Source organism: Anopheles bellator, chromosome 1 (genome assembly GCF_943735745.2).
Source record: "Anopheles bellator chromosome 1, idAnoBellAS_SP24_06.2, whole genome shotgun sequence".
Taxonomy (NCBI): domain Eukaryota; kingdom Metazoa; phylum Arthropoda; class Insecta; order Diptera; family Culicidae; genus Anopheles; species Anopheles bellator.
The window spans coordinates 57,289,555-57,315,136 of NC_071285.1; the positions used below are offsets into that span (position 1 = coordinate 57,289,555).

A 25,582-nucleotide genomic window follows, 5' to 3' on the forward strand; every position below is an offset into this window, starting at 1 on the left:
GTATCGAGGTCCTTTCGATGCCCTGAAACAATGTTGCAATGTTCTCCGGGACGGTGCTTTCGTTACCTTTTTCGTCGTGATCGTCTCGTTGTCGCGTCGTCCGCTAGTCGTGTATCGTATCGTTGTCGTGTCTTCTGTCGTTCCCGTCCCATCGGAGGCGTGTGGCAAGAATCCTTTTGCCGACACGGGATAAAAGGTGCCCATCCTTCCCGGGGTCAAACGGGGCGCGACATGTGACAGGCCGTTCGAAGGGGTTTCACATTGTTTTATTGCTGAGTGTTGTAACCGATACTCCGTCGTTGACCGCCGTTGGGCGTTTGTTGGACGATTTGCAACCGAACGATTTCCACTCCATTTCATTGTTTGGGTTTGGGTGTGTGCTCAAAAACTCACCAACAGAAAAAAATGCATCTTTGTATTTGCTTTTTACAGTTCGAGAGAGGTTCGTTGTTGCTTTCTTTTGTAGGGACAATCTACTGTTTTGTTAAATTCCTTTCATTTTTTTTGGTTCCATTTATAATTATTTTACTCTCTTTTTTGTTTTTGTGGGTTTTTGTTCCGGTTCCAGCACAGACGTAACGGCTTCTTTACAGGGTCGCTGCATCAATTTTTCCAACCCTTTATGGCGTGGGGGGCGAGATGCCGAAGTCAACCGATTGACTGGAGAGGATGTTCGGTGAGCAGCACGCCCCCATTTGAGAACAAAAGATTTAAACAGTAATAAAGTTCGCGGGCAGTACACATTGTGGGTAAGTAGAAACTAAAATAATCGTAATAATAATAACGCTACGTCGTTTGTAGTGCCCGGCCCGGCCCGCCGTGTGTCTGAGTTCTGCTTGGAAAGGGCCATCGCAAATGGAAGCGCCAAACTAAGTCGTTCAGTCCAGTGCTGCCAGCCAGCTGTTACGGGGGGCCAGTTAGTTTTGCTTCGGATGTGGCACGGGGGCAGGTGGTGCCGGTTTGAAGCACTGGAGCAAAAATGCAGTGTAGATGACGAACCCAAGGCCGAGCGCGATCATGGCGTACATGAAAATGTTCAGCTCCGGCTGGCGGAACCGGTTCTTGCGCAGCCATTCGAGCACATCCTGCTCGTCGTACATGTCGCCCCGGTAGATACTCGGGAAGCGCTTGCGGAAGTACACGATCGCCGGCAGCTTCGTTACGCCCCACTTGCGCGCGTACCGTGGGTCACCCATCTTCACGAACGTGATGTCCAGATTGTCCGTTTCGCTGTCGATCAGCTCGAGCTTCTCCAGCACCGCCTCGCTTTCCTCGTGGTCCTCTTCGACTGCCGGGAAAACAAACAGGCCGTTAGTGGCACATTCACGACCCTGCCATTCCCTGCACTTACAGAAGTACACCGCCAGGAACTCGTTTTCGTCGAGCAGCTTGTTGAGCATTTTGCGATTCACCTCCTCGATCTCGTTCTTGATCTCGAACACGTCCTGCGACGTGAGCCAGTTCATCACCCGCTCGTGATCGTGCATATCACCGTCGTACAGCATCGGGATCTGCTTGCGGTAGTACACCAGCGACGGGATCGTCGTAACGCCATACTTGTGTGCCGCGTCCAGACTGGCCACCTTCACGAAATCGATACCGTACAGATCGACCTCACCGTCGATCAGTTCGAGTTCCTCCAGAATGTCGTCACACTCGGCACAATCCTCATCGTCTGCGGTGCGGAATAACGATTCACATTAGTCCAAATACCAGTGAGGGGATCCGTCGGGATGACTCACAGTAAAACACACACAGCAGCGGCGATTGCTCCATCAGACGGTCCAGCATACGCTCGTTCACCTCCTCGATCTCGTCCGCCAGCTCGCGGTTATCGTCGTCGACGAGCCACTCGAGCACCGACTGCTCGTTCTGGAGGTCGCCCTCGAAGATCAGTGGATTTCCGTTTCTGGGTGAATCAGTTAAACCGGATGATCAGTAACCCTTGCTCTAACCCGTCTCCCCTCTGTTGTTCCGCAGTTCCGTCGCCCACCTGAAGTACACCAGTGCCGGGAATGTCTTGATGGAGTAGCGCTTCGCAAGCTGCGGATCCTGAATCTTGACCATGTGGATACCGAAAACGTCCAGTTCGTCGTCGATCACCTCCAATCCCTCCAGGATTTGATCGCAAATGTTGCAGTTGATCTTGTCTGTTGGAGGCAAACGGAATCACAAATGTAAGCGAACGGTTCGTCTAGGATGGCACCAGGGATGCAACACAAACACACTCACACACACCAAACGGGTGACACATTCAAGGAGGGAATGGGTTAGCCAGAAATGGGGAAGACACGGGGTCATTGTGCGAACTGCGCAGAGGAGCAGATAGACAGCACGACAGCGACAGGACGAAGCATTCAGCGCTAGGCGTGACTGGTTCTTGTGGATGTTACCGATTACCGACACTGCCGAAGTATTTCATTCGCTTCCACGCGCCACGGGGAACACCAACGGAGCACAGCACAAACGGGGGAACGGGGGTCTTCCTCGTCGGAGTCTTTATTTACATTGGCCATCCAATTCGAGGGCTTAGGGGCGCTCTAGGGGGGCGTATGGTACAGGCAGCTTGAGGGGACAGCTGGGGGGAACGCAAGGCACAAGTAACAGACAGACAGATAGACAGACAGAACAGATGACAGGGGTCGGGCTATCACAGCACGTTGGACAGAAGTTAAACTCGGAAGTGAGTCGGAAGTGAGTCAGAAGCCAGAAGTGTTGCTAGTTGCTGGGGTTTCGGAGGGGGGGACACCTGGGCGGGGAGGACACCCGGGGGCCCGGATGCTGTACCTGAAATGCCTTCCCGTGCAAACTCCCTGCGCTTGCGTATGTTTTCCGCTGAACAAAAACTTCGGCAGTACGAAGGTGATTTGAGTTTATCTTTCGTTTCGGTTTCGGGGGTTATTGTAAAGAAAATGGTTTCGGTTCCGCAAACCACGCGTTCCGCAGGAAGTGTTGTTTCGTAGTTTCGGTTGAACGGTCAACGGGTCAAGGGGGAACCGTGGCCGGAAGGAGGGAACAATTTCGCAAGGAAAGGCGTGTGCCAGACAACAGTGGTGGTGGTGGTGGCGGTGGTGGTGGCCAGTGGTTTTGGGAGTGTTGGGCACGGTGGTTGTATTGCAGTTGTGCACAGAGTTTTGTGTGTGTTTGAAGAAGAAAAATAAAAACAAACAAAGAAAAATAAAAGAGAAACAACATTAGGTACTACTACTGCGCCCAAACAAACGGTGCTTTAGGGTGGTGCTTTAGGCGGGGGACCGATTTCAAACTCGGCCGGATTCGGATTAGGTGCCTGATTTGCTGTTTTGCGCTTGTGTTCGTTAAAACGAGTCGAGCCAATCGAAACCGGTGGGGGGACTCCGCTACTCCGCTGCCACCCCTCCCGGCATCACCCAGACAAAGCCTCAAGGACAAAAGCTAGCAAACCCGGGGGCCAGGCTGCCGAGGATCACTTACAGAAGTAAACGGCCAGATACTGCGTTTCGTCGACCATCGACTCCAGCATGACGCGCGTGATCAGCTCGATGCGATCCTCCGTCTTCTGGGTGATCAACCACTGTAGGACCTCTTCCTCTTCGTCCAGCAATCCTACAGGATGGAGGATAAGTAATAAGTATTGGGACCGGAGCAGGACGGAGACGAACCTTACCCTCGAACACATTCGGCACGTTGTCCTCGAAGTAAACCAACACCGGGTACTCGTTGATGCCGTAATGTTCCGCGATCGAGATGTCGTCCGTCTTCACGAACAGAATACCGTGGCGGTCGCAATCGTCGTCGATGTTCTCCAGCGATTCCAACACCCCGGAGCACTGCTCGCACTCATCCGTGTCTTCGCACATCGCACAGAGAGAGAGAGAGGGAGAGAGCGCCCAGAAGGTAAGTTGACCGGTGATTTGTGATCGCCATCGGGGTGATTTGCGTTAGAAAGTACAATTTTAATGATGTGCCAATCGCTTGGACCATTTCAGAAAGCCACACACGTGTTTGCACAAAGCGGACAGAAAGGGACATGCATCCAGATTTTGCGGTGACGACACGGGGAACGTGTCGGGGGATCTGGAGAAGGACACAGGATCGCTGTGAAATACCCTCGGTGGAGGCCACCGTTGGCGGTGGTGTTGGTGCGGGTGTCGTCGGGGCTGGCGGTGCATCTGTTCCATCCTCAGCGGCAGTGCCGTCGTCCGTCACCTCGGCCGAACTGGACCCTACTGGATCCAGCGCCCCTTTGCGCTCCTTCGCCTTGCGCTGCTTCTTGGCAGCCTTCGTGAAGCAAGCCTCACAAGTCGTTTTGTTCCCTGCCCAGCCGGCAGCCGTGTGTGCAATGTGCATTTGTGCGTGCGTTACAGACGTGGCGTGCCGCGTGCCGCGTGGTGAAAGATATTCGATATAGTTTACTTAGTACAATGCTTACAACATATTCTAGAACTCAAAACCGGTGCGATGGCCCTACTAAATAATTAGCACATACACTCAGTGATCAGTGGACAGAGATCTAAAACCCCCCACGTGTGCCCGGTGTCCGGCCACAGGAACCAAACTTACAGAAGTAAACCGCCAGCGCGTTCGACTCTTCGATCAGAACCAACAGCTTCGTTCCGTCCAGGTCCTCGATGACGTCGCCGCCCGGGTTTTTCTGTGTCATCAGCCAGTTGAGGATTTCGTCCTCATCGTTGAGATCGCCTGAAACCGGGGAACCGGGAACGGTAAGGAACCGACTCGCTTTTCACTAGGCGGGCACCGCCACTAACCTGCGTAGATGACAGGCTCCTTGGAGGAGAGCTTGAAAAACACAATACCGGGCAGTGCGTACACACCGAGCTCCTTGGCCATCTGTTTGTCGTCGATCTTCACAAAGTTGATGCCCGCACCGTCCGCTTCGTCGTCGATGTGCTCGATTTCGGCCAACACCCGGGGGCACTGCTTGCAATCGTCACTGTCTGTCGTGGGGATGCGAAGATGTTAGGGTTCGACCCTTGTGAGGCTTGCATCCGGGGCGGTTACTCACAGAAGAACACGGCCAGGTAGTCGGACGCTTGGCGGATCTTTTGGAACATCTTTCGGTTCACCTTCTCGATGTGGTCGGTCATTTCCATGTTGTGCGGATCGGTGAGCCAGTCGAGCAGCTCCTCCTCGTCGTCCATGTCTCCGTCGTAGTTGATCGATTTGCCCTTGCGGAAGTACGTCACACCGGGCGGGTTGCGGAAGCCGAACTTTTTCGCCATCAGCCGATCGCTCGACTTGACCAGCAGGATACCGTAGTCGGACGCCTCGTCGTCGATCAGCTCAATGTGGCGCAGGATTTTCGGTGTATTGGGATCTTCTTCCACATCTATTAACGGGGTGAGCCAGAATTTAGCTAATGCTCCCTCTTGCCCTCTAGCGATCGCAACTCACAGAAAACCACCGCCAGGAAGTCTTTGGTTTCGATGTTGCGCAGCAGCTCGTCCCGTTCCACCTCCTGGATGCTTTCGTCCGTCTTTTGACCGTGCATCCAGTCCAGCACATCGTACTCGTTGCTCAGATCCCCTGCGGACGGCATGACGTTCAGGCACCACCAAGAAAAGGAAGATACTGCTTTAATAATGTTCCCCTTTGGGAAGTGTGTCCACTCCGTTGCAGAAGAGCTTTGGCTTCTCGCGCTGTGTCTCGCTCTCTCGAGATTGTACAAATACTTACATCCTGCAGTGGGCTAATGTGAACTACAAAGTCATCTAACAACGAACGTGTGAACCAATAAGAGAGAGAGAGAGAGAGGAGGGAAAAAAACTCGATTGGCCCCCTTTCCACCAGCCAACCTGCGCCAGAACGGACAGCGAATCGAATCGAGCACTTTGCGGTTCTTTGTTTTCAGTTTAAAGTTTATCTTTAAAAAAAAACAGAACATTAACAGTAGTAATGGTTTCTCGCCCGTTTGTTGTTTGGTTTTTGGATATTTCTAGCGTCTCCTTCTTTTATTTTATACATTTCTCGTTCCTTTCTTTGTTTTCTCCTCTTCGTTTGATTCATTCAGAATATGAAACATGCTCTCATGTATTTAAATTGCCTTCATTTTACACTTTTCCTTCGTCCTGCTCACACTCACCGGTGTGAGCCACTTTTTGTTTTCATTGGAAATATTTCTAGCCTAGTTCTTTGAAGTGTTTTCTTTGAGTGGTTTTTGCTATCATGTTCGTTTGGTGGTTCTGTTTCACACTCTGTTCTGCTACTCTTGCTTAGTTAGTTCCTCGTTGGCTCGTTTACTTGCCATTAGTCTTTCTCGGTGATTTTCCTTCCCTCCTTGGAAGTTTTTTTTGACAACAACTGCGGTTCAATCACAGAAAACGGCAGCTCCGTCAGCTGGTGTGGTAAGCTTAGCCGTCACTCTTGGGGTTTCCGTTCAGGGGTTTCTAAGGCAGTTTCAATAGCATTCATCATGGGTCGGTCCCTGTATATCAGTTTAGTGGTGCAAGGCTTAAGGATAAAAAACGATCGTTTCATTGCTTTGCTGACCTAATTCATCTCCTACACTTCGCGACCGTTCGCGTGCGGCGTGCGTACGAAGGTAAATAAAAGTCAGAAATCAGAAATAGAACTAGAAGTTGAAAAATAGTAATAGAAATGTCTTAAAAGAGCATCTTAACACAGTTTCAGTGCGAGTTGCGAGTGAATAGTTGCGTTTTAGTGTGCTTGTGTACCGTGCGTGCTGCGTGTGCGGTGCGTGTGCGCGCGCGCGCATGAGAGCAACAGTTCTCTGTGGCTTTGCTTGTCCTATCCCTATCCGTTTAATAGGCCCCCTATTATCCTGTGGCGCTGCACGCGTGGCCCTGTTAGTATGCTCACTGAGTTTGCTACTTCCCTGCGCGCGTGTTAAGCGTGCGTACATCCTTGTGCAATGTCCGTGTTCGCATCCAATCCAAAGCCCCCACCGCGCCATCGTTTTCGATTGGTTTGCGTTGCGCAGTGCAAAGTCTTCGTTAATAAATACCAGGTAAATAAAGTTACACTCTATCAACAAACTTGCAGTCTATGTCGAGCGAAAGTTGTGGAACGATATGTAGAATCAAATTTAAAGTAACTAAACTGGTCGCGTTGGACAAGAAAACAAAACACACTAGACAATCGTGTTCCGTGACATTAGTAGAAACGCGTCTCGACAAGCAAAGCTCTCTAGTATCCTTCGATTGCTCGTTGCCCCAGCATTAGTAGTGTATAGCAGCGCGTGGTACGGTGCTCTCCAGAGGCGTTTGCGGTAGTGTGTTAGTGTTTTTCACAAGATTTGTGCGAGGTTTTGCCGTTACGTTGTGGTGTTTGTAAAAGGAAACTGTCGGCCTATGCTTCACGCCGCTTTGCTCCAGAGAGAGAGAGAGAGAGAGCGCGCACCCGAGAGAGAGAGAGAATGAGTGAGTGTTACGTTGAGTTGCGCCCTTAAGCTAAAAGCAGTAGAGTTGCTTTGATTTTCTTGTTTTTTTTGTGGTTACTTTTATATCGTTTTATACAAAATATTTCTAAGCCTTCTTCTTTGAAAGTGTTTACGTTTGACCATGCGTCGTTACTACTTCTTTACAAGTTGCCATTCACTCGTCGTTTGCCCTGTTTGCTTTGATCTTGTTTGTTCGTTTTTGTTTCCTCTTCATTATTTACATGTGCAGTTCAGAGGAACTAGTTCTCGCCTCCTTCTCGATATTTGACTAGAATTTTTGAGGTTGCTTAACATGTTCACCTTCGTGTCTCTCCCTGTTTTCCCTCTTTTCGAGATTATGTCAAACTCGCTGTCAATTGTTTCCTATTGTTTCGCCCCGGTCCTGTATCCTAACTTTGACCGTTCCCCTTTCGTTCCGTCCGGAAGACGTACGTCGGCCCTAGAACTTGGCTGTTGCTGTGTGGTTAGGCTGATCGCAAGTGTCGCGTAAGGGGATGAAAAAAAAGTAAAAAGAAAGTAAAAAAGAGAACAAATCAACTACAGTGCGACACAGACAGGAGGATTGCTGTTGGGTTTGGCTTGATATTTGGCATTCGTCTGTCTGTCTGCTGTGGGACGCCCGGAAAGAGTGGGGTCGAAAGTGGGCACACACTCACAGGGGGCGGGCTACACTAGTCGCTTCCGGTGGATTGTTTACTGCCCGAAACAAGCATGGAGCTTACGGTTTGTTTTGAATTTTTGACAGCACTCTTCTGTGGGGACGATTCTCGTGCTTCTCCGAAACCGATCCCTTGCCCCTCGCCTAAGCACGACTCGCGGGTGATTGGACTGTGGTCTGTTGGGGTGGGTGGAAGGGTCTGTTGGAAGCGGGCCCTACGTTCCGGGGTCGCGGCCCGCGGCCCGAAACACACCTTCACAGTCTCTACCACCAGCCCAGCTTACCGAACAGTCCATCCTCATCATCGTCGTCGTCGTCCTCGTCCTTATCCTTTTTACCTTTCCCACCCTTCGCAGCCGGCTTCGCCTTGGTGGCCTTCTTCAGGTCGATCTGGTTGCGCTCCTGGGCGGCCTTCTTCTCCTTGGCGGCGGCCGCGGTGGCGTCGGCCACGTCGGCCAGCTTCTTCTGCTTGAAGGCGAACTGGCTCTCCGCTTCGTCGCTGTCCCGGCGGCTGATCTTCTGCGCGGCCATCTGCGTTACGCGGGTGTTCTTTTCGACCTTCGCCGGACAGCACCGGAACGAATCGTCCGAATCCTTGGCCTTCTTGTCCTTCTTCGTTACACGACCGGCGTGTCCCAGTCCAACGTAGAAACATTCGTCATCTGTGTGTATACAAAAAACATTTTGTCAGATTTAGTGATTCCTAATTTTTGGTTTGGTTTGTTTTTTTGTTTCTTTGTTTTTGCATCGGGGGAGTTTGGCTCCAACACTCCGATCCGGCTTTTTGCGTTTACGTTTGCGGTTTTGCGGTTTTTTTACTCGGACGAGTGGGAGTTTGTGGGGATTAAGAAGTGATAGAGAGAGAGAGAGGGGAAAAAACAATAGATACGTTAGGTTAAATCAAAACCAAGAAAGTAACATTCATTGCATTCTCAGCAGAGAGAGAGAGAGAGAGAGATAGAGAGGAAGTACACGGGTTATATCGGGGGTTGCATTCAGTGCGTTGCGTTGCTTTGCTTGGCACATTCCGTTGCTTGCGTTTGCTCCACAAAAACACGCACTGTGTGGTTGGCAGTCAAGTCACACGCTCGCGAAAGAAAAAAACAAAACTCAACAACAAACCGTCCGGCCAAATCAGAAGCCGCCAGCGCAAAACATTATGCGTAAGACCAGGCGGCCACCTCTTGATCCGCTACGCAATACTGTTGAACTCTTTATAAGCGATAGGCACGGATCTATCACACTTTTAGGAGCCAAAATTAGGCTACAGCACGAGTACAACGCAATCAGAGCAACCGTAGGCAACTTTGACACTTGCTGATCACTTCCGACTTGCGACAGTATGTTAGGTTACAATAGAGATTTAAAGAGATCAACAGATATTGTGTAGGGCAACCTGTGGCAGTGGATCTCAAACCGTGGCGCGCGTGTATAGTCGATAGTTTTCCTCTAATATCCGTTTCCCTGGGCCGTGGGGAAATCGTGTGCCCGGGAAGCAGCTAATTTAACATGAATTAACTGACAAAATGTTTTTTGTAAACAAAACCAAATCACTACAAACAACATTTCTACTGTTGTTGGACGGTGGAACGGCGGCGTGTTCTTATGGCGATTTACTCTCTATCGGTGGTGGTGTGTACTCATCCTTTTACGTGTGGTCTCCCCCTCACTGGCCATTCGCCGCGTTCGTCGCTGTCGCCGGCACTCCTGTACTCCTGGAGCTGGTGCTGTGTTTGGAACTTAGTTTTGCCTCACTGTCCCCTTCTAAACAATCGGTACATTAATCGAGATATTGACGTCCCTACAACACTGCTGCTGCTCTACTGCCTTTTTCGGGGGAGGTGGTGTTGATTTGGGGCCAGCCGACAAGCAGACTCGATTATTTTGCGATGTGGTGCTACATGGCATTAAGTCTATCGAACTGTATCAAACGGAATTTTGTTATCGGTTGGGCCATTCGTTTTGTTTTGGGCGGAGGACTCGGCATTCCTCCGATTCGGGATTGCGACTCCGGTGCGATCCAGCATCCCAAAATAATCTCCTCTGCCCGTCGCCCTTTTCGGTTTGCCCTAAAAATATAGTTTACTTAATTAGACTGTTTCGAGACGCCGCTAACTACTGCCTAGAACTGCCGTATCGTCTACGTGGCCTGCGAACGGATTGATTGAGAGCTTGCTTGGTATAGCTTTTGTTCCGAGAACACTGGTGTGGTTATCGCTTCGTTTCGCTGTTCGTTTTGGGCGGTCGAGGAAAGGTTCTAAAAACTCTAATCTATAAGAAAACAAGTACATGGTTACGGTATATGCACCAGGAAACATGGTAAAGAAGACGACTAGAAACGGGAAAGAGAGACCATTGGGGGGGCAGAAGACGCGACCGTCACCATAGTTTGGAGGGTGTGTCAGACATTGTGTCAGCTAAATTCATCGGCCACAAACATTGGATTTGACCCAAACGCACACATCCCGAAGCAACAAGTGAAACCCAGCAGCACACGGACAAATTGCAAAACACGTGAGGAAAAGCGTAAAACAGCGTGAGAGGTGAACCGAGTGAAGCCAGATCGCGCGCGTAATCTGTTCGCGCTGTTGGTGATCTGGGGTGCGACAAAATGAGCCATTCCAAACGGGGAACGAACGCTTGGTTTGTTTTTGTATATGATCGTTTTTGGCTGATGGATGCTTTTGGGGAATGTGTTTCGTACAATGTGTTGGTACAACTCTACAACGGTACGGAAGTTTACACCATGGAACGATAGCTCTGCCGGCGGAATTCTTTCGCGGGACCGAGATCACCCAGATCGAAGACCTTTCCTAAACTCCCTACCGATCTCAACCATAGAGTGAGCTCCAGTGAAAGATAGAACGGAAGTAGTTTGTTAATCGTGCGTAGTGGTTATGTGTGCAGAAAGAGAGACAGAACACGGAAACGAGAGGAACAAGTGACCGGAACCGGGATGTAATCGTAATCCTCTCTCGGTTAGCTACGTATTAGCTACTACATATTTACAACGACCGATTAGAGCGTGAGGCACAGCAACACAGACACGCGCTGATAGAGACAGCTTGCGTACGCGAAGAAGTAAAGTACAGAGGAAAACAGAGAAGACAGAGACAGCGGGCTAGAACAACTGGCGAGAGGTGCCCAGACTACGGAGCACACAGGAATACACGTGGTCTACAGAGGTGTACAAGAGTGTGTGGTTAGCGAAATAGAGAGCTAGGCGCTAGGGCACCGGATACTGCGGGAGACAACTACCTTCGTCCTCATCGACTGGATGGGTAGCCTTTTTCGGACCTTTGGCCGACGGCGGATCTGGTTTGTTGGAGGTTGTGGAGGGTTTGCCACCGACCGCCGCCTTACTGGGCGGCGAGGGAGCTTGCTTCGAGGGCTTGCCCTTGTCCTTGGCACTTTCCGGGGGGGGCTTTGCCTTCGCTTTCGGCGCGTCTGGTTTGCCGCCCTTCGGCGGTGTCGGCGGCTCCACCGAGTCTAGTCTCGGGATAGGCTTCAACTTCTTCGCACCGGACGACCGCTTCTTGTCGATGCGATCTTCGCGCTCGAGCTCCACGTCGTCGGTGTAACGCTTGCGCAGTTTCGGTTTCGGTAGCTTATTGTCTGGAAGAAATCGGCGGTATTCGGGGGGGTGGGGGTGGGTGGCGATGATGTGGAGGTGGTGTTGGTGGCAAGGATTTGTGGTGGGTGTGATGGGATTTGTGAAGGACGAAAACGGAATTCATGAGAATGTTTCATTGGACTCTTTCGATTGGCTCGAAGGATTCACACAACGGGACTGGAACGACACGCCATCGAGAGGCACACGAGTACAACGGCGAACGACGTACAACAATCGGGCAACAGGAAGACATCGATCGAGCGAGGTTTGGACATTGCGGACACATTGCGTATACATCGGCGCGCACCGAGCGCGCGCATCTCAATTGACATTGACCAATTCTCAACGCACAAGCGTTCGTTCGTGCGCTTTGGGCGACGATTAGTGCAGAGCAGCAGGACGAACACTGCAGTAGTACACCTCCCATTCCGTGCATGTGCGGTGCACTCTACGGAAATGCTCCAAACGGTCTAGTTCTACGGAAACGGTTACAAACTCCTAGACACAAATCGGGAGCAAGCTACAATGATGCCAAATCGGAAGTGGGGAACGTCAGGGTCAGAGAGAGCGGGTGCGACATCCAGCCACACACAACACGGGACTACGGAGCGGAGCGCTACGGAGCAACAAAACACCGAACACTGTGCTATCATCATCATCATCATCATCACCATCAGTCATCAGTCATCAGCTGTGTGCGGGAGGCCCAACGATCAACGGCGACTACATGCGGCTGGTCTGTATGTCTGTGTCTGTGTGTGTTACCTAGCACGGTGGACAACGACCGGGGCATGCCAAGGGAAGACTGTGGACCGACTGTGGTGGTGGACGGACGGAGGATCGATCGTTCCGGAACGCCGGCCCTCGCGCGAGCTTCCGCCAGGAGCCGCGCCCGAAGGGCTTCCTCTGCCGGGTCGGAAAACACGACCTGCACCCGCTCCTTCGTCATGCCGTACTTCAGTTTGATATCGTACCGTTCTGGGCCGGCCGAGGAGATTGAGAGAATGAGAGAGCAAAAGATGATGAATATCGCTGTCGATGGATGATGAAACAAGCAAACGCCATGGATTGGAGGATCATTTTGGTAGAATGGTAGAAGCTTGCAAAAGGGATTGAACCGATTCACCGGAACCGATTCGAAACGGGCAGCTGTCAAAATGTGATGATAACAGCGGCGGCAGATCGAAAGAGGCTAACGAAAGAATAACTGAAACGCCCACAGCACAAGAAGATGATGAGGTGAGAGTAGCCGATGGTCCTTGACATTTTGGCCCCGCATGTTTCCAGGCGGATGATCGCGGATGAAATGGCGGGTCGTCGGGTCCAACAGCTGAGGGAGACCGCACCCAAACTCGGCTTCTCCGTGTCAGAGAGAAAAGCGCTCCTTAAAACACGAAAACACAACACAAAGAACGACTCAAAGAGTAACAATGGGAACGGGGGGTTCAGCAGGGGGCCAGGGGGTCGCTGGGGACAAAAACTCAAAATTAAAATGGTGGTTCGAGGCCAAACGATGGATCGCAGCCCCCGCTTTCGGGGGGCTGCCCGTCGTGTCGTTGCCGGTAATACTTAAACACTACGGGAAACCACTGCGTTCTTACTTTTGTGATCAATTAGCCACTGCAAGATGCGTTTTTCATTCTTGAGATTACCTGCAAGGACACAGAGAGAGAGAGAAAAGACAGAGAGAAGAAATGCAAATATGCGTAGTAGTCGGTTGTCATGGGCAAAGAGCAGGCTGCGTACCATCGTACATAATCGGGACACCCGTTTCGTAGTAGACTAGGGCCGGGAACGAGAAGATGCCGATCTCGTGGGCCAACTTTTCGTCGTTGGCCTTCACAAACTGGATGTGATGCTTGTCGGTGTCGTCATCGATGGTTTCGAGCTTTTCCAAGATTTTCGGGCACGACTCGCAATCGTCATCGTCTGCACGGGGAAGAAAGACGTGGACGTGGTTCGTAAGGAGGCATTCGCTACCGGTGGATTCGTCCCGTCACTTACAGAATAGCACGGCCAAGTGTTCGACTTCGTTGACCAACACTTGCAGTGTTTTGCGGTCCACCGATTCGATAATTTCCGGCTTGGTGTTGTACTGCTGCAGGACCCACTCGAGGATATCGTCCTCCTTCATCAGGTCGCCTGGGTAGATCGTGCGGAACTTGTTGCGGTAGAACACTAGCGCCGGGAGCGTCTCGAGATCGTACTCCTTGTCGATGTCGTCGTCCGACGTCTTCACAAAATCGATGTCCTTTTCCTCGCACTCATCGTCAATGTTCTCCAGCTCGGCGATGATCTTTTGCGCCTTCTTGTCGTCGTCGTGATCTAGAAACAAAGTTGTCTGTCTTACACCACCCGGCCTACTACGAGTGCGTCGGTGCACTTACAGAAGAACACTACGATGTGCTCGTTTTCGGACAGGATCTTCTCCAGCATCCGGTTGTTCACCTCCTCAATTTTGCCGGGAATTTCGAGCGTTTCCTCATCGGTCAACCACGCCAGTACCTCGTCCTCGTCGTTCAGGTCACCGCTGTAGATGAGTGGGTCCTTGTTGCGGAAGAACACCAACGAGGGCAGGTTCTTGATGTTGTACTTCTTGGCAGTGACTGAAACGGAATGGTCGTCGATTTTTTAGCGGCACCGGAAATTTCAACCACCAAGCCGGACCTTACCCATGTCTTCGGTGGTGACAAAGATGATACCGGCTTCGTCCAGCTCGTCGTCGATGTTTTCGAGATCGTCCAAGATTTTGTCACACTTTTCCCCCTCCTCGCACGCACCACTGAAGTAGACGCACACGTACTCGTGCTCCTCGATCAGATCTTGCAGGATCTCGTCCGTCACCTCCTCGATGGTGGCCGAGTACTTTTGCAGCTTGAGCCACTCGAGGACCTCCTCCTCGTTCATCAGGTCGCCCTCGTAGATGGCCGGGATCTCGTTCTCGAAGTAGACCAGCGCGGGCAGATGGTCGAGCCCGTACTCGCGCGCCTCCTCCGCGTTGTCCAACCGCGCGATCACGATCTCCTCCTTCTCCAGCTCATCGTCGATGTTTTCCAGCTCGTTCAGCACCCGGATGTCCTGCTTATCGTCCTTATCATCTGCAACGGTTCGATTGAAGTGAAACGCGTGACGCCAGCAAGTGTCACCGTCCCTCACTTACAGAATATAATTGCAACGTGATCGTACATCTGCATCAGCTTGTCCTTCATCTCGTCGGTGATTTCTGGAATTTCCGAGTGGCGCTTCTGGTGCACCAACCAGCCGAGCAGTTCGTCTTCCTTCAGCAGGTCGCCTTCGTAGATGTGTGGAATGCCACGCTCGAACAGGATCTACAACGGAACACAGAAAACTAGAGACCACCGTCGGTGCTAATCTACTGCACGGTGCTCACCATCGTTGGCAGCTCCTCAATGCCCCACTCCTTGGCCTCGTTGTCGTCATCGATCTTGACGAACGCAATGTCGTTCTGGTCGCACTCGTCGTCGATGTTCTCCAGCTCGGCCAACACCTTCTGCGATGTCTTGGAGTCCTTGTCGTAGAACAGGACCGCCACGTGTTGCATCTTTTCGATGATCATGTCCAGCATCTCGTCGGTGACGTCCTCGATCTCGTCGCTGCTCGTCTGCCGCTCGAGCCAGTCCAGCACATCCTCCTCCTGCTCTAGGCTACCCTCGTAGACGGTCGGAATGCCCTGCTCGAAGTAGACCAGCTTCGGGAACTTGGTCACACCGTAGTCTTTCGCCTCCTCGGTGTCGTCCATCTTGACGAAGTTAATACCGAGCTGGTCACACTCGTCGTCAATGTTCTCGAGCTCGTTGAGCACCTTTTCCGATTTCTTGTCATTGTTATCGTCTAAACGAAAAGCGATTGAGTGCCTGGCCAGCTCGGCGCGTGTCCGTGTCCCAGTACTTACAGAACAGCACGGCGATCGATTTGCCCTCCTTGATCAGCTTGTCCAGCATCTCGTCGGTGACGTCCTCGATCTCGTCCTTTTCCAGCTGCGACAGCAGCCACTCCAGAATCTCCTCCTCATCGGACAGATCGTCATCGTACACGTTCGGGATCTGCTTCTCAAAGTACACAATGGCGGGAACCTGCCATTGGGACCAGAACCGACGAAAAAGAAGAGTGAAGGTTAATTATCGTCCTCCGAGGCCCCGCGGGAGAGATAAACCAGCTGCGCCGACTGCGCAACTCTTTCGTTTCGGGCCGGTTAGCTAACGAGCGGCTAACGGCAAGGTGGCAGTTCGGCGATACCGCTTGTTGGGATATAAATATCACCCACCACCAGTCGGCAGGCGGCCGACACCGTATCGGTCGACGGTCAGTCGGTCGGTCGGTCGGTTTTCAAGTGTGTTCTAATTATACCTCCTGCCGCTCGCGGTTTACGTCATACGCGGCCGGAGGTGACGAGTCGTTTGATGCATTTCGGGCGCGACTTACCTCATCGATACCGTACTCCTTCGAGACTTTCGGGTCGTCGATCCGGACGAACTGGATGCCATGCTTGGCGCAATCATCGTCGATGTTTTCCAGCTCCTGCAGCACCGATTCCGATTCCTCATCACCGTCGTCGTCTGTAAGCATTTTATCGGGTGGTTTAATGGGCCGAAGGTCGCTCGCTCGCTCGGCACGAACGCTACTTACAGAACAGCACCACCAAATTGTCGATGTTCTGGATCAGTGTCTTGAGCGTCTTGGCGTTGACGTCCTCGATGACATCATCCTCATCGCCGGTGGCCTTATTCTCCACCAACCACTCCAGCACGTCCTCCTCGCGCTGCAGCTCATCTGTCGAGATGGATTGCCCCATTAGCACGTTGCGCACCCGGTTCCCCGGTCCCCGGCGCACTTACGCTCGTAGACGATCGGAGTCTGGTGACGGTAGTAGACGAGCTTTGGCAGGGCGCCCAGATTGTACTCTTCGGCCAGATCCTCGTCGTGGATCTTCACGAATCCAATGTCAAGCTGGTCTGCCTCGTCGTCGATGTTTTCCAGCTCCTGCAGTGCCTTGATGCACTTCTTGCACTCGGGCTTGTCTGCGAAAACCGGGGGAAACGAGATTAGTACGCGATCGGCGCTGGGTTTCTGACTCGCTCGCGCTACGACGAGTGTCAACGGGTAGTGGGCATCAGAGAGTTATTTGTGAGATGATTTTAACCGATAGATTAAGACGATTTAGAACACTCAGAAGCAGACGTGTTAGAGCGTACGATCGTGCGATTAATTTCAAACAACATTCGGGTTGACTTCTTGTCAGCGCCGGCACCGTCGTCGTCCCAGGTGTCGTCCCAGTGTGCTGGTGTTGTTGTGGAAAGCGGTGGGTGATTAGTTCACCAAAGAGAACCAAATAAGACGTTTAAGCAAATAAACACCGGTAATGGAGCAACAAATAAACATTCAGGAGAGGGCCACCAACAAGAGCGGCCCAGACATCTGGACCATAAACTGGGCAAACCATCCCCACAGACAAGCTGAAACCTTCCCCGAATGAGGGGCAAGTTATGGACCGGTGCGGTTTTCTTGCGGTTTGCTGGACCATAGAATTGCAACTGCTCGGGAACCGCACGATGGCCATGCGAGAAAGAGATTAAAAATAATCCGTTCCATGTGTGTGATGTAATTTCAAACGGTCAAAGCGGTCAGTCAGCGTGGGCAGACTCTGGTGTATCTGGTGGCCGTGTCCGATGGACGACTGTTTACTCCGAGAGGTAACATTCTGTCTGTATCCATCGTCAGGTCGCGGCTTGCTCGATTCCCACGCTCGCGGTGATCATAATTTGGCGAAAGGGTTTTCCATAACCTACAATCCGGTTGTAGGTGAAGCACTTTGATGCCGTGCGGCATGTTTCGAACGGTGGGCGGCACCATAGCCCCACACAAACATCAATGTACCCAGGCCGCCCAGAAGGTGGCCGCCCGAAAACCCAATTGCTTTCCATTAAAACAGAAACGGCCGGCGGCAATGAAAACAGGGAAATGGCCATTTTCTCGTGCGCTAATTTTTCAATTTTCATTCCGTGGGTTGCCGGCGCTTGTGAGGCCGACTGGTAAAAATAGGTTACACTACAGGAGACTGTGGGGATCGCGAGAGAGAGAGAGAGAGAGAGAGACAGAGAAAACGGAATGAGAAACGTTTCACTGTGGGGATTAAGAAATGATACATAGAGCAGTGAGCTTTTGATGGGCTATGGACAGGTTTTTTGCCACGGTCCTTGCGGCCTGAGTCACAGCAACGGATCAAGAAGATGAGAGAGACTTGAAAGCTCTGTGTAGTGAGTTCTATTTTTGAAGTACCATAAACTATTTACCAAAACATCCCATAAAGAGGTACAGAAACCTTGCGGCTAAGGTCGAGCGAGAATGTAGCGCACACGGTTTGCCATTCGAGGCAGTAAAACATTTTACGATCCACCGTGGCGTGTCGCGGTTGAAAACAATGATTCACTTGCTTGGAACTAAAATTAAACACGACAACAGCAAGTCGGAGCAAGGGCAAAAACATGGAGCAAACATGACGCGAGAGGGCGCGGGCGTGTGTCCAGAAAATGTGTCTCAAGTCGTTAGCCTTCAGATGGCCACGTGAAGGTGTTGACCCTGAATGCGCTCCGCCGGAGTCTGCGTTCGGGGAGTGGGCGGCGTTCGGATAATCGCCGTTGTCGCCGTCGCCGTGGTCGTCGGCGACCAGGCGCCTCCATTGAATGTCGTCCGTGGCCTACGCGTATGTTCCACGGTCGTCGATGACGTTGGTCGTAAATTTATTGGCCACACTTTACGGCCCCAAGCTCGGAGCGCTGTGTTCGTAGGCATGCCACTGGCGGTGGCCACTAAAACCGGGGCTGGAAACGATCGTGCATGTTGGGTGAGTGCATGTTTGTTTATCGAACCGGTTTAGTTGTTTTGAAAAGATCCTTCCTACGTCTTATGTTGCATAAGATGGCGCATGGGCAGGAAGCCACAATGGCAATGGCCGTCTTGTTTGTGTAAATACAAGGTTTTATTAACCGGAAAGTATAGTTTCACGTTCCTCAAAAATTGAAGCTTCTTTATTTGAGTACTAACGGAGAGTTATTAAACTGAAGCAAGTAACACGTGATTATAAACGACACAACATAAAAAACACAACAATCGAATAGGGCGAGTAAGCAGAAAATTGAATTGGACGAAACACAACACGGAACCAACAGGGGTCCTGATCTAGCCGGGGCCAGGTGTCTCTAGCAGCACCGTTCGGGGGTCTCGGGTTGCTGGTTGCTATGCCAGGAAGACAGGCCGCTTACACAAAAAAGGTGGGAACGTGACAGACAAACACGGACAGAAAGAAGGTGGCAGAGCAGGGAGTGGCGGGCATCGTGATGGGTTCGTAGAATTAGATTTTGGCTGGTTTGGTGGTAGTGGCGTTTGCTTGCACTTACTGTTGTTTCCGGGTGGGCAGTTTTCGTGATCAGTGCCTACGAACGTTCGTATTTTTTATACGATTTTTGATTTGGTTTTTCGTTTCATGCGGATTGTCGTGCGGTTTGCGGCGTTGGTTGGCGTGCGATTTGTGGGTATTTTAAGAGATCAGAGATGCGCCGTTTTGCAAATAGAAAACACCGCGAACCGGGACCGGGACCGGGACCGGCGGGCACCGCGCGTTCCATCCCAATCGGTGCGGGATCATCGTCCCCCGGGGTGTGCGGTGCGGTGTGTGATTGTGCACAGAGAGTGGCAGAGGGAGAGATAGTGAGAGAGAGAGAGAGAGAGCGAGAGAGAGAGAGAGTATGTGAACGGGGGACACAGATTGGCACAGTGCGAATTGATCGTGCAACCGTGAAATCCGGGATAGAACCGAGTGTGATCGAGAGCGAGAGAGAGGGAGAGAAAGATAAAAAGAGAGAAAGAGAAAAGTTGAAAAAGAAAAGTATTTATACGATTTATGTTGATTTGTTTCGCCCGAGAAGAGACAGACACATACGGAACGGTCACTTCCTCATTGTCGGGACTTTCGAAAATGACGTGGCACAAAAACCAAAAAATAGATCCTTCGAATCCTGCAGCTGGTTTCGCCAGGAATTGGGTGTGCAATGACAACATATTTATAGTTATGCCGTTGTTGTTTTTGCCTCCTCAAAACTGTACATATTAATCACACAAAAAAACGGGTGGTGAAAGTGCCACACGACAACAACGATGCTGCTGCTGATGTTTCGCTATATGCTGTGGCCAAGAGGAGGTCGTCTACAAATATACTCCGAGCGGTGTTAGCGAGGGATAAACGTTTTCGTGGCCACGATTCGAGATTCGAGAAGGAGCAACGAAATCTACATGATGGTTATGGGGTGTGAGCAGTGAACAATGGATAGATACAGTGACCAAATCACAAACGAAAAATAAAACAACAATGGTGGTGGTGGTGCCTGCGGTGCCTTAATATTGCCCCACTCTTCGGAACTGCTGCTACGGGAGAATGGACGGCGGTTATTTATCGGCGTGAAAAATGTACAAAATGTGATGAAATGTTCACTCAAACTCGGACTCGCGATTGCTCTTTTGTACAACGAATCGGTTACCAATTGTTCTACAACATTCATATTTTCAGTTTCGTGGCCTGCTAGTCGGGCCCAACATGGCCGTCGATTTCTAAGGAGTATAAAAAGAGCTTCGAGAGGAACGGCAAACACTTACAGAACAGCACGGCCACGTAGTCGGAGTCTTCGATGATTTTCGACAGGATCTTGGAGTTGACCTCCTCGATCCGGTCCGGGAGATCCATCGCCTCCAGCGAGGTGAGGAAGTCGAGCACGCCGGCCTCATCCATAAGGTCTCCCTCGTAGATGATTGGTTCCTTCTCTCTGCAAGTGACAATTTCGCGCTGCAGTTCTTCTGTGGCCCTCCGTGGGGTGAGTCTTGTTTTGTGGTTAGTTTTCTGCTCACCTGAAGTACGTAAGTGCTGGGAACTTCGAGATGCCATATTGCTTCGCGAGTCGTTTGTCGTTGATTTTCACGAAATCGACACCGAACGAATCGGTATCATCGTCGATGTGCTCTAGCTCAGCTAATACTGTGTCACACGTGGTACAACTTCTGGCATCTGGCGCGGAGACATGATGAGAGGAATTAATTATTCATCGCACACGCAGAAGAAACACATCGCACTTTGTGGGGAAAACGAATGCACTGGCTTCATAAGGAACCGTAGTGAACTGTGATTGTGCTTTGGCTTTTGTCCGTCGGTAAAATCGAGTTCGCTGATATGGCGATATGGTTCCACCACTCGCGTTAAATGTTTCTTCTTATTTCACGAAATTTCACTACTTATTTATAATTTTTCAAAGTTTTTAAAGTTTCTTAAAAGTGGCCTTCACATAATTTCTTTGAAATAGACACTCGATAGGCTTGACGGATCTTGTTGTTTCCAGTTGTCAAACTTCTATAGTAACGATCAAGTACTCTTTGAAGTATAAGCTCTTCATCGCTCGAGCAAATGAAGTGTTCAAACCCTTGAAACTTTAACAGAATATTTCACGGGTACCTAATCATCCTGTCCTGTCAGCAGTATCCGGTATTTTTTTGTGCATTCATCGTATATGAAAACCTTCGTGGTGAAACATAAAGTACTTTTGTATGAACTACGAACTGTCAAGGCAGGCACGAGTCCGATCGAGTAGGGAAAACTAACCTCTCTCGCGTCCCTTTCGGTTTGGCACGCGAGCGGTCGGGAGCCAAAGTTTCTAATTAGGTAGGTGTCACAAGACGATCCCCGACGAACGATCGTTCAAACAATAACAATCGTGTGCAAGGGTGGCACACGTGAAGCGCAAAAAAAATGACAGTCTAGTGGATCCTCGGCGGTACGGTACAGCGGGCAGTGTTTCCATTCCATGATGACATAATTAGCTCAAGGTTGAATTATCTCACCACAACACGTGTAGTCGCACGGGGGTACACATGGAAGAGCTATGCTAACGCCACGCCGATGGCGTTGCACTGGTGGTCGTTAATTATTTTTAACCATTAGCTCCGATGCAGCACGATCGACAACGATGGCGCGACGATCGCCAAACGATTGCACCGCTCATTGAACGGTGGAAGCGTGCTGCTGACAGTAAAATATGCTCACATCGCTTGAACCTCGACCCGCCGACTCGAGACGAGAGGAGAGTTCGTCGAAAGTTGACCTACTTTACGCACAATGATCGTGGGTCGGTCGTCGGGAAACGTCTCACTTCACGTCGTCGTGTGGTGCATCCTGGCCGGTGCAGTTTGGCGATAGAAAGTGAACGACAAGTGGTTTCATCGTTCACGACGATCGCGTTGTGTCGTTTCATCTTTGACTCGTGGGTACCTGGGTACTATTTTTACTACGGCCGCTCCAAGCCGAGCCGAGCATCAGCCGAACATTGGCTGCCTTTGCTGGCCGGTAAACGCCCGTAGCAGGGGTGTGGCACGGCACGAGTGTCACATTCTTCAGGTTAGAGGTGTCATGTAAGGGTGGCTTGGGATTCACTTTTTTCGAGTGGCCAACCGTGCGCCTCCATTGAGGAATGCCAAGTTCATTCACGTGGCGATTGCCCCATTGCCACTGGCCAAAGTGGGCTGTCTTTTTTTGCAATGTTATTTATTGGTTAAAATCATCATCATTATCATCATTGATCAAAACACACTAGGCATGTTTTTGCGCATTAAATAACGATCTTTCAAGCAGCTGTAAAAAACCCATCCATCTCTTCTTTAATGAAACATGATCGTCTGTCCGTTCCATCGCCATAAAATTCGACAAAGTGCATCACATTTAGCCACGGTTGCGCCATCCAGACACCAAACGTTGGCAATCGTTAGGCAATGGAAAAAGAAACCAACGGTCCACGGGATATGGTTTTCGCTTCTCACCGTTTAGCGTGCTCGAGTAACAGAGTAACTGTTTACACAACCGTCGAGTCGAGAGGCATAAAACACCGAAACCGTTCAAGGTTCGCCCCGTCCCCTGTCAGGCCCCGTATTAGGTACCATACTACAAACGCAGTCCGTGGCGTTCCGTCGTGGCCAACGAAGTGAATCATGTATTTTTTACTCGGACTTTTTCCGGTCTTTTCCGTGCCTCGGCGCGACCGGAATCGATTCGTGGGCAACGATTATTTTCATAATCGTATCGCAGTGCCAACTAGATGGGCCAACGTTTTGTCTTTTTCCGGCGGCAGCTTGTTTTTACAGTAAGCAAAACATTTTGCCAGCACATTTCTCATTTTTGGTTAGTAAATGACTTCTTTGTACATAAAAAACCGCTGAATGGGCTGTCGGTGGAATAAATTTGGGGCTTTATACGCTAATCGATAGAATCGCCCCGAAAGCCGAATAGTATCGGCGAAGATAAATGTGTGGGGCTATATTCTTCTCTCTTTCGATTTATTCTGCCCGTGTCGATCAATCAAACCTGTCAATTATTCAACAACGAACATAGACACCGTTTGGCATCCGCACTCCGAGCGCTAATCGATTTTCGGGGCGACCAAAACCCGGGGCCATGTTCGCTTTCTAGCTGGCCATTCGAAGCTAGCTTCCTGGTCCTGGTTTGTGTCCCGTAGCCGATTATTCTTAGCCACGTTGAGCCGTGGCCGGCAATTGGTAGGTCCCACGGACACGGCAGCCACGGGTGTCCTGGGTGGCGCCCCCTCGGCCAATGAATGTTTACAATATTTGGTCGCCAAAACCGGAATGCGGCTGTCGTTGTGGTACCGCAACGGTGATCGCACAACAGAACGGGCCCTTCCTGATCGTGATCGTGCCGCGGGACTTCGCGCAAGAAGGAAACCGGGTATTTGGTCCGGGTGGTCTCGGTGGAAGGTGCGGTGCGGGTGCAGAAGATTTGTCTCCGTACTCCGCTGGCGGGGCCCCCATAATCGAGAGGGGCCGGTTTCGCGGGCCGAGGTCGCGCACACTAACCCCCGGTCGGTTCGCACGGGTCGGAAGGTTTATTTTTGAACACTTTGTTCTGAAAATCACCACTGCCACCGTCGCCATTTTCTTCACAAAAACCCCGTGGCCCGGGCGTACGGCGGCCCGGGGGTGACATCGTGTCCCGTGGACCACGGTCTATCAGCTTCGTGCTTCGCCGTGGGTTTAAGAGAGTGTTTAAAGGGTTTCATTTTCGGTAACGATTTGGACCCGTTTTTGGCTTGTAAGTGGAATCACCTTATCACCTCCTTTGAAATTATTTAAATTGATTTACTTCGACCACCTATTGATCACTCGTTGGCACATTCAATTGGTCCACCATTAATCCGTCGTCGTGCTACAGGATATCCGGTCATTATATTACACACAAACACTCTCGCGCGTGGCCATTCTTATTGATAGCGGCGCAGAAGCTCACACACTCACAAACCGAACCACGCGCGAGGCGCACGCGTCCAACGGCGTGTCACTGGCGGCGAGAAGGACCGTATCGCTGTCTCGCTTGCCCTCACTGTCACGCCGCACTGTGTGTCGCACTCTTTTTTATCAGCTTCTCGGGTGGTGACAAAAATCCCACCTCAAGGCGGTGGTCACCGTATTGATATTGCTCGTGGGTTTTCCCTTTTCCTCGCTGCTTTTCTTTTGTTTTTCTTCCGACTTTTCCGTTTTCTTTTCACGATATTTTTAAAAATAATTCAGCTCTCTCTCTCGGGCGCGCGCGCCCGAGACCGAGCGAAACGAAGAACCGAAACCTAGAAACTCGAACGTCGAGCGTCCTGCTGTCACGGCCCTGCAATCGGCCCGCCGGTTGCGCAATACGCGCGGACGATTGCCGAGCCGGGCTTGTGTTGTGTTTTGAGCGTGTCTCTTTGCGCAGCTCCCTCTGCAGAGGAGAATTCCTTTCGCCGTTTTTTTTTTCGGGGTCCGAAACAGATTTCAAGCTTTCTCGTCGCGCTTGCAATACACGGTGGGGGAGGGGGGCACTGAGCCGATCGACACGCGGTCGGGCGGAGCTTTAGCTGTCAGAACATCATCACGACCATCACCACCAGCACGAGAGGATCATTTTTCAAGCCCGCACGATGGCCGGCCCTAGGACTCCGCCGTTGCTCAGTTTTATTTCGGCGAGGAGTGCATTTAATGGACCCCTCGTTCACTTGATGGACACTACATTGGGCGCGGTAGGGGCGATGGGAGGTAAAAACGACCGACCAACCGGGTCAACTATTTTTAGCCTGTTTTTGCACACATTTCCTTCGGCTGCGGTCGCCGCCATGCGGAATTGAACCACGCAAAGGAAGAAGCTCACTTTTGGCAAGACAGCGACCGGATTGGCGGACCGGAGCACGGGCCCGGGTGGCCAAGTCCGGGTGGGTGGCACCGGGCAAGCACCAGGCGGAGCAGCACAGAAATATCACATCACATCGGCTCGCGTATCAAGCGGCGCTGATGGGGTTCACGGTGGTACGATGCGGGGAATAGGCGGGGACGGGTCGGGAAGGACACTTACACCAGTACACCGCAACGTAATCCTTATCCTCTAGTAACCGCTCCAGCTGCTTGGCTGACACTTCTTCGATCGTGGCATCCGAGGTAGCGGGCGCAGCCGCCGGGGCCGCGGCCTTCTTGGCGCAGTCTACATCGTTCACCAGCCAGCAACTCGCGAGCAGCAGAAAGCACAGCGGTGCAACTAGATTTCTGATTCGCGGCAGAACCATCTCGTGCTACTGGGGGGAAGCGTTTCGCGGACTTGCTGTTTCAAGATCCGCTCCGTTCAGAGGTCCGCTCGTAACTGCGGTGCGCGCGCTGTGCGAGCGGCTTTTCGCGGCCCGTCTGGCCGCAAAGGATCGGTCCGGATCGGATCGATCGTGTGTTAAAAATAATCCGCGCGATCGTCGGGCCAGATCGCGCGCCCTTCGGGCCAACGAGAAGAATCTCTCCCGCTCCCAGCGCACTATGGGGAAAAGGCGGCCATAAA

General features: G+C 51.4%; 1 protein-coding gene across 5 annotated transcripts; it reads right to left on the reverse strand.

Moving 5' to 3' along the window:
- LOC131205271 (uncharacterized) lies at window positions 1-25,377 on the reverse strand. 5 transcript variants are annotated; one of them, XM_058197298.1, is made up of 26 exons: window positions 25,115-25,377; window positions 20,587-20,743; window positions 20,338-20,504; window positions 19,086-19,121; window positions 16,527-16,709; window positions 16,318-16,461; window positions 16,114-16,247; window positions 15,584-15,764; window positions 15,062-15,522; window positions 14,831-14,999; window positions 14,343-14,768; window positions 14,058-14,276; window positions 13,675-13,995; window positions 13,417-13,599; window positions 5,395-5,526; window positions 5,006-5,329; window positions 4,749-4,937; window positions 4,543-4,680; window positions 4,089-4,295; window positions 3,647-3,829; window positions 3,454-3,585; window positions 2,788-2,877; window positions 1,994-2,150; window positions 1,743-1,909; window positions 1,352-1,675; window positions 1-1,288 (listed from the first exon to the last, which is right to left on the reverse strand). In XM_058197298.1, exons 1-26 carry the CDS (start codon window positions 25,320-25,322, stop codon window positions 918-920), a joined length of 5,403 nt encoding a protein of 1,800 aa, XP_058053281.1. In that variant the 5' UTR covers window positions 25,323-25,377; the 3' UTR covers window positions 1-917. The 5 variants fall into 5 exon arrangements, with proteins under 5 accessions (XP_058053281.1, XP_058053283.1, XP_058053282.1 ...); XM_058197300.1 differs by lacking the exon at window positions 4,089-4,295; XM_058197299.1 differs by lacking the exon at window positions 2,788-2,877.
- Between the last annotated feature and the right edge of the window lie 205 nt (window positions 25,378-25,582).